Here is an 11467-nt window from a genome sequence, read left to right as displayed (position 1 = left end):
TATATATATATATAATTTAACCAATTAAAGGCGTTTAGTTGAAAATAGGTGATGTTATAGGTCACATGTTTACAAATTATGCAAAGTGTATTTACAAATTATGAAAAAAAAAGTTAAACAAAAATTAATTTTTATTCAGAATTTTAATTTTTTTTATTTAATATTTTGATGACGTGACCGATTATAATTCGGCCACATCATCAATTTATTTAATAAAAAAAATTAATTCAATTTTTTTTTCAGAATTATGATTTTTTATTAAGAAAATTGATGACGTGGCCGAATTATAATTGGTCACGTGTCAAAAATGATTTTACAAAATCATCGTTAAAAAATAATGGCATGAATGAGCTTTTCTTTAACGGTAATGACCTAAATGAGTTAAACTTTTAACTGATAGCATAAATGAATCTTTTCTGAAAGTTTAATGACATATTTAAGCCTTTTTCCTTTTTTTTTAATTCTTAAGTAAATTATGGGATTCAAAATGCAAATATATGGATCTAACTATTTTTAGGATTTAATCACTTGTTCGTTAATACTTTCAAATACTCAATATGAATCATGATTTTTGTTAAAATTAATTTAAGTTTCTTGAAATAGAAAAGAAATACTCCTACGAAAAGTAAAAAATCATAAATGAATTAGGAAACGGATTGTCAAAAACAAGAGGAAAAAAACAAAGCAAGCTACGTGTAAAAAATTTTGTCACCGCCAAGTCACGCTATAAATCCCTTAGGAAACCCGATAACTGCTACTGACCCGATTGGATAGTCCACTTCATAGGGTTTTTCTTCTTCCCCAAATTCATAAAATTCGTCTTCCAAATTCATGTGAATTACATTAGGGTTTTGAAAGATGCCGCAGAGACACTCGAAGAACAACAACGATCTTGCCTTCTTTACGTACGATGAGAAGAGAAAGTTAGGGTATGGAACACAAAAAGAGAGGCTGGGAAAAGATTCAATCAAGCCATTCGATGCTTGTTCCCTTTGTTTAAAACCCTTCATCGATCCGTTGTGTTGCCAGAAAGGGCATGTCTTTTGCAAAGAATGCATTCTAGAATGCCTTTTGTCCCAGAAAAAGGATATCCAAAGGTGCCTATTTTCTGTCCTTATGCATACTCTCTCAATTGGTCTTTTGTAGATTTGAAAGAAAATGATATTCTATATGAACTGACGAGTTTTTTTCTATGTTTAAGGCGTTTTGTATGAAATTATATGTCCTGGTGCTTAGATCCTGTGGTTAGCTTGATTTACTTTGTTGTTGTGTCCAGGTTTGTAAGATTGTGCTTGTGAATTATATTTCAGCTATAAGAGAAACTGACAATATCTGTGGTTCTTAATTGGGGAGTGATATATGGGGGTTGGCTGTAAGTTAAATTTTCTGTATAGATTGGTAAGAGGAATTCAGAGATGTCCTTCTAATTCAGTGAGGCTAGTAGTTTGGAAGGATACCACAGTAAGTTTCGAAATTTAGCAACTACGAGAGTACGATGGCCATAGCTAGTGCTTTCATCTGTTTGGCATCAAAACAGAGAATATCTTAGTGATTAAGAGACTCCTATATTATGTCCTTAATATAGGTTTAGCTGGATTAGATTGAGTTGTATGATGTCTGCAGTTGTAGGCTGGTCTTATGATTCAGTGCATCTTGAAGAGAACCTATTGGATATATTTTAGTCTCTGTTGTGGTTGTGAATTGCCCTCCTAACACGCCATATAATCTAATGGATTTTGGTTTAGAGGCAAATCTATCCCAGAACTCATGGATAGGATACTTGACTTGCAAACTGTACTTGTAGGCTGTAGTCCCAAGGTTAAACAGAAGAACTATTTGTGTTCGATTCTTCTTATGAGGCTAGAGTCTCCTGCACTTTCTAACGGCAATAATTTGGTGACTTGTTTAGTTTTAAGAAGGGTGCTGTCATTTTTCAGCATCTTCTTTAATGCTTTTCTTTACTATTACCAAAATAAAAATATTCAAGTACCACAACTATGACTGAATCCAAGCAGGGGAGTAGGCTATATGAATTCTCACAGTCCATGTCACCTTCCTAAGTTCATCTCAATCCAATAATAATAAGCAAATCAAAAAAGAAAAAGAAAGAGGGTACCATTGAATTTTCATGAACCACACTTTAATGTTTGCCTTCTATTATTATAATGATACTAATATTATACAAGCCAAAATGATCTCCAATCTCCAAGTCCAGTTATTGTGTCCCATAAAGTAGTGGATGAAAGGAGTATTAGCTAATAAAGAGGTCTTCATACTGTCTTATGGAATACTTGTTTTGGAATCCCTTTCAAGTGAAAACTGCAGCCTTTCTGAGTAATAGTTATTCTTAAGTTGCAATGCATGTTGTTAGTTACTTTTATCAACAAAACAGTTGCCCGTGTTCCACCTCGAAGTAATAGTACTGACCAATATATCTTCCAATCTTGCTTTTCATGCCTGCATTTCTTTGGAAGAAGAGAAAAGGGCAGTGTGGAGTGTAAGAAAGGGGGTGGGGATTTGGTAACATTCTTGTTTGTAAACTTAGAATCATCCTTCGTGAAGTTTTATTTGACAAGCTGTTATTTTTTCTTGCAGAAAGTTAGCTGCTCATACTGGTCAGCAGAAGCAAGAAAAAGAAGAGGAAGAGGAGAGGTTGATGCTGCAGAAAGCCAGGGATCTTGATGCATTTGATCAACAAAATCATGGTCCAGTTCCGCAGTACAATGATAAGAACTACAACAGAGACAAAAATGGATTTCATGGAGCTAACAGTGTGAAGGCTACTTCTTATGAGGAGGAAGCACTTAGAACCATGAAAGCATTTTGGCTGCCCTCTGCAACACCAGATGCACCTGCTAAGGTGGAAGCCCCATCCACTAGCACAACTTGTCCTGAAGGGAGGGAAAAAATTAAGATGAAAAACCTTTTCCCTATACACTTCACTGAAGATACAAGTGCACAGAAGAAACACAAGTCTCTTGACAAGAGTTTCATATGTCCCAGTTGCAAGGTCACACTAACCAATACTTTGTCACTTGTAGCACTTAATACTTGTGGACATGTCTTCTGCAAGAAATGTGCAGAAAAATTTGTGGCTGTTGACAAGGTTTGCGTGGTCTGTGACAAACCATGTAAAGATAGAAATCTGGTGAATGTGGAAAAGGGAGGAACAGGGTTTGCTGCCCATGGAGATAATCTTGAAGCAAAAGACTTCAAACACTTGGGGAGTGGAAGTGGTTTGGGCCTGGTGAGGCCTGCCATGAAGACGTAACTTGCTGTATACCAGTTTGCTTATTAGATATAGTGGGGCTTTGTTATGGTGTGTTGTAATATGGTATATCATCTTTCTTCTACCCTGAAAATTGAGTATTTTCTTATGTCGTCTTTATTTAACTACAGCTCTGCGAAAGCAACTTATATCCTTTCCAATTCACTAGTAATATTTCATTCGATAATTGTTTGAAACTTGTTCCTCAAGTGGTTGCTGCTGCTTTCGATAGTCTCTTAAGGGGTTTGGGCAAGGGAGGGAGGGATTCGAGAGTTTTGAGGGTCTAGCTTTTTGTTGCCTTAATATATAAGTACTGAGTTAGATATTGTTTTCACGAGGACTATTGATAAAGTACATAGCTAACGATTAAACTAATATGTATGTTTTGTTAGAGATCTGTATGTAGATAAATACGTAATGAGAGATCTTTAAGTTATCTCTATACATATAGAATTATAGACTAGAGGGTCATATAATTAAGATGTTTTGTCCCAGAATTTTGTATAATTGATTGATGGATGGAATGCCTTGGTTCTCTTTGGACCTAAATTTGTTGAAATTATTTTTCAAACTTAAAAGTCTCATCAAATTTTGTCTACACAACTTTAATACAATAATGTAAATTCATAAAAGCTAATAAAAATGGAATCCGACTGACTGAAATACAAAGAAAAAAAAACCATAAAACTTCGATCCGACGGATATCAACGGTCATCTTTATTCAAATTATCTCTTAAAAAATTACACAGCACTTCCATGAGCAATTTAATTAAGTGAAAGAAAGTATGTTGATGATTAAAACATCAATGTGAACCGCTCAAAAAATCTTTAAGATACAAAATGACATTATCAAAAAAAGATGGAGGAAAAAACACATTCTCTTAGTCGGCCACAACAAAATAAAATAGTATGGTCAATTTGGTTCATATATAGGCCAACATTTAAGCACTTTAGGGGAATAATGGTCAAAATTGTTGCAATTTTATTATAAAAAAAGGTATTACAATTCATGTGCAATAGTTAAGACTTGAGGGTATTTCATCTGAATCTTATCCAAAAGACAACTCATTAGTCATTGTCCACTAGGTCACTTTGGTTCCTACCACTACCACTACTTTTGCTTTTGTTTTTGTTTTATAAAAAAAATAAAAATGATAGGGTAAATCAACTTGGACTTGATCAAGAATCATTTCCAATCTTTGAAAGGTTAAAATAAAAGGAGAAAAGGCACTTATATTACATTTCTATTTCTAAATAAAAAAGTTGTTTTTGGTTACCTACTTTATGATATTGTAATGAACCATCTTCACAACTTTGAATTAGAATCGACTTCTTTAAATATTTAAATTCTTCCTATCTACCTCTTTTTCTTAGGGGTGGTGTGGTGTGGGGTGGGGGAGTTTATGTCCAAGAAATAGAAAAGACATAAAATTATTATCGAAGTTGTTTCGAATTTTAAAAAAGACACATTAATTTTGCGAATGTTCTATTATTTCATTAAATAATTTTAAAATAGAATGTATACTCTATTTTTACTCAATATCACTTATACAAAAATATTTGTATGTGACGCACCAATAATCACTTTCCACATGTTAAAATAATTTTTAATTATTTTTTATCTAATTTCCTTGTATTTCTTTTTTTTTTCCTTTTTCTCCACCTCAACTGAGTTGTTCCTTCCATTCTCTTTGTGCAGCAATAACATCAAATTCATTGTGACTGAGCAGATTTCACAACAGCACTATCAATTTTTAGTCAAATTACTATCAATTAATTTATTTATGAAAATAAATATCGTTAAATAATTAAAATTTAAATACTCAAATATTACCAAGTCAAAATTCGACATTTAAATCATCACCTTCTCCAACTTTTACTTCCAAATTGATTTTTCATAGTTTAACTACTCCTGGATTCCAATCTTGATTTGTAAGAGAGAAAAAAATCACTAAATTAATTTGCTTTTTTTAAAAAAAGAACTCAATAACATTAGCTTAAAAATAAAACGTCAGAAACTGAAAAAGAAAAAAAGAAAAAAATGAAGGAAAACATGAATGCTCAAGAAATATGGGTAAGCTAATGATGACAGGGAAGCTGAGAAAAAAGATTTAAAAATTAAAAACTATTCGTAATAAAGTTAAAAAAATAATAATTAATGCATCAGTTTTTATATATTTTTTTTCAATAAGGCAAATTGGAAGTGTCAAATGACAATTTTACATTGGTGTGAAGTTGTATCAATAGTCCTTCACGCGCTCATATGCTATGACAACACGAGTGGTGTTAAAATTAGTCAAAATTATATATTTATTGTAGATTTAGATAATTTTGTGGAGTAATACAATACTGACAAAGTTAAAGTATCTTTTTAAAAATTTAAAACAATTACAATAGTGATTTTATGTCTTTTAATAAATATATTTTTGTTATATGTTTTATAACCGTCCAATTTCATTGTATTGATATTATTATCAAGTTGTATTATCATATAGAAACAATAAAATATTCTACTCCACTCATAGTGGTTCATGAATTGAATCAACTAAAACCTTTTAATTTAATTTTATTTGAATATAATTAAACTAAGGATTCCTAAATGTCTTCTTGGAAGAAATTTCTTTTTAACCATTAAATTTGTTCCCCAAAAAACTAAATTACTTGGGATATGTGTATTAAAAAAATTTATCTCAAAATAAGTGTCATTTTATTAAAATAAAAAATAATACTCTTATGTTCTTTTAACTGTACCTTTATACCCATATTCTTATTAGTGTTCAATTTTTTAGAGACATCTATCTATTTAATAAAGATGGTTTCACATATACAATATTGTATTTAATACTTTTTTAATCAATATGATATTTGCTAATATGACGATTATTTTGAGAAAACAAGTTAGGCTATATTCTATTTTTGAAAAAGTGAAAATTCATCAAACAAGAATCTAACCTTTTAAGACAAAATTTAATTTGTATCATAACTGAAAATAGAAAAGGAGACGTTTTCTTTTGTGAACAGAGATCTACAAAATAGGGTCTGGCAAGTTAGTTGTATTACGTTAAAGGATCGTTTACTTGTCAAAACGTTTTCTTTGCTTTTGGGTTTGTTTCTTTGTTCATTTTCCTCTTGTTGGGGTCATCCTGTTTCTTTGTTGAAATAAGATTTAAAATTAATGTGTTATATTTATTAAATATATATAGTAAGTAATATATGAATATACATGAAAATTAAATCATTTGTGATGAACTCGATCCAATTTGTTGTGTCTAACCGTCCTTAGATGATAAAACTGCAACATATTTGGTATTGAATTAGCTCGTTGAGTCACTCAATAATCTTTTATAAAATATTTTAATTAATCATATAGAATTCATAAACTTTAGCTATTTTCTCAATTAGACCATTATAATAAACCGTAAAATTCTGAGTATAATCATAAATTTCTATATTATCTTCCCATCCTCGTCCAAAAAAAATCAAATATACAAGATAAGAATTATATGATCATTGGCTACAACTAACACAATTATTTGAATATTACAAGTTAATTAATTAATTATTCATAATATTCCTGATCCCACTTTCATGTATAGACAAAATTATAATCTAAACTTTATCTCATAAAGGATCCAGTAATAAATAATTGGCCTAAACAAATTAATATTTTATAACCAGGAAATCAAAGAACATTTAGTTGATGAGAAATAATGATTGAGACCTCAATAATAATCTTATTAATTAACACAACGCCCACCAAGCAAATATAATTATTAAAAAATACAGCTAATAGTAGGTGCAACGTAGGCTGGCTCACAATTCACACTTAAGTCAACCCCTTTCAACTTATAATTAACCTAATTTATTCAAGTTGTCCAAATAATTATTAATTGTCATTTGAAATGGTCTAGGACTTCAAAAGTAACTACAATTTTTATTAAATTTTCACATTAAATAATAAAGTTCATATGAAAATAGCACACGTTAACAATATCATATTAAAATTTTCATAGTAGTAATAAATTCGTTCTCAGTCATTTCCTAATTAAGTTCACCTATTTATAGTTGACTTCATTGAATAAACAAAAAAAAAAGAAGAAAAAACTCATGATCAGAAGACTAAATTAATATTCTTGTTAATACAACAACTCACATGATGCATTAACATCTTTTTAGCTCAACTACATCTAACTCTTTAAACTATTCGTAGTAAATTTATTTAAACGTTCAAATTATGATAGTTTCAAATGAACATCTGAAAAAAAAATAATATTTTAATACATTAAACTTTTGTGTGGAGTCTAGAGAAAAGTTATAAGCACAGTGATCTATTGTAAAAAGTTATTTTCACAGCTTGAACTTAGACATGTGATAAAATGTCTCTATATACTTTCCTCGCGAATTATTACAAATTTTTTTTTGATTTTGAAACAGTCATTATAAATGATGAAGTTGTTTATTCACCCATAAACCTTTTTAAATTTTTAGTTTGAAATGTTTATAAAAATATTTATCATGTGTTAAGATATTTTGTTTCAAATATTTATCATAAGATATTTAATCGAAACATGTTATAGTTGAGGCTAATAAATGAAACTTATATGTGCTTAACCTTTTGTTTTTTCTCCTAATGATGCGTTAATAATTAATGTCTTTTTTATTGGTTTAGTAGTACAATAATTTTGACCGTTAACTTGGCAAGTAAAAATCCCTCCAAAGCTATATCCACGTGTGTACGTGTCACCAGCTGTATCGTTGTCTATGTGGGCCCACCATCATTATTTCTCGCGCCAACCAAAATACCTTTTTTATTTTTTATTTTTAGCAATAATAGAATCGCCACCAATTATCGAGCCACCATATCCTCCTCTAAAAATAAAAATAAAAATAGACTATAATTATGTTCCACAATATCCCTTATTTACCAAATTAACTCTTTATATATGAACTCTGTCTCAATCTCAACTATTTTAATCATATATCTCTATATCTCTTCCGTTCTGCTCGGCACAAATATTTCGGCTTAATCCATACTCTGTTCGTTTGTATAAACTTTTTGATAATTTTTGGAAGAGTGCGCCAGATAATGGATGAAAAGAGAGAATTGGCGGCGGAGAAAGCAAGAGGAAGGGAGGAGGAGGAAGAGGGAGAGGGGCAGAGGTTGTTGTCGGAAGGGGTGACTGTGGTGGATTTTGATTTGTTGTGTTCCACGGTGGCGATGCAGGCACAAAAGGGGCAGTGGGTGAAGTTAAATTTGAATGGGGATGAAGAAAATGCTATGGGTTATGATTATGGTGGAGGGGTTTTGAGGATGTGGGAAGGAGAGCTTTTTTGTGATTGTCTTGAGGACCGTCGAATTGCTCTTCAATCTGTTTGGTAAAGTTTTTTCCTTTTTCTTTTTCTAGATTTTTTGGATTATTTGTTTTCTCATCATTTTCCTATGTGGGTTTTGGTTTTTGTTTTCCCATCATTTTTCTCCATTTGTACTTGTTTTCGTTTCTTTGGTTTTGTTAATGGAACTTCAAAAACATTAAAAACTTGGTTTGTTTCTCTCTCCCCGCCGGCCGGTGGAAAACTGGGGGCTGATCTCCCTTCCACCGCCGGCCGGTGAAAAAGGCGCTGTAGCTTTTTAGTTTCAAGCTAAGTTGCGTGCACTATTCAATTTTTGATGCCGCAAGTACTTTTGGAGAATGTGACATGCACCCGTTTCACAATTTTGAAGAGTCCGAAAAACATAGGTTTCAAGTTGAGTTAGAGGAGGGTGGTAGTTTGATTGATTTTTAGTTTTATCTAATTTTGTTTCTTTCTTTTGAAAATCCTGGTTTGGCTTTGTCTTGTTGTAATTTCTTTTTGTGTAATTGTTAGCCTCAATTTTGTAAGGCAAATTTGACTTATAGTTGAACAATTCATTTCCTATTATAAATTTGAATGTTTTATTAGCAATAGAACTTTTGCTCTAGTTCTTAATTCATCATCAATTTAGTGGTTTGGATTTATGATGCTAATTATAATTTCTCTATATGTATTGCAGCTGCCCCTGGTACAGATTTGGAAAGAATATGAAGCGTTCTGGTTTCGGTTCCTGCTTTCTTCAGGTCAATATTTTTCACATTTAAATCCGTTTTAGTTGTTGACCTACCCCCACCCCCTCAAGTTCTTGGCGATCCCTTGTGGTCAAAGTCATCGTTAAATTGATTTGCTATTTCCTCTTTCTTGATCAACATAGATTGGTTAGGACTAGAAGGGTCTTAATGATTGTTTATTATATACATATTAATGTAGAAAAAAATACATTGCACTCTGAGTTTCATTACACAAAGTCTGGTATAAATGTTTAATGTTACCTGTTTTTGAAATGTTGGCAAGATTAGACTGGAACTGAAGAAAATTTTACTGCTTAGTACTTTAACATTGATTTGTCAGCTTTCCACAAAATACCCGTGCACTGAAACAGATTTATACTGGTCTGCAGGGCTCTATTTATTTCATCCTCACTCTTGTTGCTCTCCTAAGCATTCTGGCTTTCATTGTCACAAAGAGGCACTGCTTTTTATATGTTGGTGGTGCTTTTATAATCTTAGTTGGAGTATATATGGGTTATCACCGCACAAAAATGAGAAACAAGTTCAATATCAGAGTGAGTACTTTCATCCCTATTTTCGCTTTTACTGCTACTTTTCAGTTCTTCCTGTTTGATCATATTCCTAGAGTTGCACAAACTATTTGTGGGAATTGGTTATATTATCGTATAGCTTGTTATCTTTCTCTAGTTTTAGCAATGATTTCTCTGCATTCCAGTTTTTACAAATAACAATCTATCTTTGGTTTTCTCTTCTTAACCTACCCTCTTTATTTGTTTTTACATTCTCATATCTTCTCTTGTATTTTGAGCTACTGAAACGCTGATGAGTGTTAACAATTATGGGAGGACAATAGTATTAATTTTACTTGCATCTATTATTGTTCTTCTTTAACTGTTGTGATAACTCTTGCTCTTTTTATGCTTCTTTAGGGTGATAGTTCTTTGGATGATTGCATCTTCCATTTGACCTGTCCGTGCTGCACCTTATCTCAGGTTCGTTCTATTATTCAACCTGCATTAATTAACAACAAAGTAGTGTTTATTTGCCTTGTCGCGTGAAGTTGCTTGCTGCTTTTTCTCTCACCCCTCAGTCCCCAGGGGAAGAGCGATTAGATTGACTCAGAAAAACACCAATCTAACAGGACCTGCAGTTTTTGAAGCTAGATGACACAGTTTGCTTTATTATTCGGTTTTGAATTTTTTTTTGTTTTATTGAACAGGAAGCTAGAACATTAGAGATGAACAATGTCCAAGATGGCATTTGGCATGGTAGAGGTGATACCATATGCGTAGGAAGTTATTCTGAACTTGGCAGGACCCCATTTGAACTAAGTCCGCCTGCTGTTGTGTCAACAAAGTCCTGAACCATAATCTCTACAGAGGGCTTAGGACACAAAAAGGAATGACAAATACGGGGGTAGCAGTTAATTCTAGAGTAGAGCATCCTTCACGTTGTTCTCTCCCTTGAAAAGCCAAGCCTACAAGCGCGGTCCTGAATTAGCAACATTCTTTGTCCAGAACGGAAGAATTTCATTAAACTTGCCCATACATGATACATACAAGGGTAGAATCGCGTATAGGTTATGGCATGCAAGCTAAGGCACAGAATGCCGGCTGTTTTATAGGAAGCAAGGCATTTTCCAGTGTCAAAGTGGCAAAATGCTTCAGAAAGATGTGCTTTCCAATTTAAAAAATGTATTGCAAATAGGAAACTTGCAAGCAATGTTTTATATTATATATATATATATGTAATAATAAGCAAATGCTTCCAAAAAAGAAATGAGGGAGGCAGTTGCATATTAATAACATAGTTGAAGTGCGCGTTTTAGGTTTTAAGAAGAGCACAAGCACAAGCTTTCATATGTAAATATTCAATTGTCATAGAATGAAGAGATTCTACTCGTCTTGTGAACTAAATTCATGGAGAGAAGAATTATCTTCTTGATCCTACTTACTATATTTCTCATTTGTTATTGTTGTGGTTAAATTTACAAATGTATAATATACTCTTCCAGTCTTTGTTTTCTTTACCTTTCTCTAATGATTATTTTATGTTAAAAAGAACCGGACGAATTTAAATTTACTGCCTCAGCATCCATGTCAGGGTCGAACCCAAG

General features: G+C 32.0%; 2 protein-coding genes across 2 annotated transcripts; both read left to right on the top strand.

Moving 5' to 3' along the window:
• The first annotated feature begins 704 nt into the window (after window positions 1-704).
• Window positions 705-3465, top strand: LOC107011980 (E3 ubiquitin-protein ligase CSU1). The gene is made up of 2 exons (XM_015211676.2): window positions 705-1097; window positions 2596-3465. The coding sequence occupies exons 1-2, from the start codon at window positions 859-861 to the stop codon at window positions 3269-3271; spliced, it is 915 nt and encodes a 304-aa protein (XP_015067162.1). The 5' UTR covers window positions 705-858; the 3' UTR covers window positions 3272-3465.
• A 4667-nt stretch (window positions 3466-8132) lies between these two features.
• LOC107008806 lies at window positions 8133-11375 on the top strand. Its single transcript, XM_015207993.2, has 5 exons — window positions 8133-8644; window positions 9300-9363; window positions 9741-9905; window positions 10281-10343; window positions 10571-11375. The coding sequence occupies exons 1-5, from the start codon at window positions 8355-8357 to the stop codon at window positions 10712-10714; spliced, it is 726 nt and encodes a 241-aa protein (XP_015063479.1). The 5' UTR covers window positions 8133-8354; the 3' UTR covers window positions 10715-11375.
• Window positions 11376-11467: the final 92 nt, after the last annotated feature.

The sequence above is a fragment of the Solanum pennellii genome, chromosome 2, assembly GCF_001406875.1.
Source record: "Solanum pennellii chromosome 2, SPENNV200".
NCBI classification, from domain to species: Eukaryota; Viridiplantae; Streptophyta; class Magnoliopsida; order Solanales; family Solanaceae; genus Solanum; species Solanum pennellii.
This window is presented reverse-complemented; position numbering and strand designations above follow the sequence as displayed.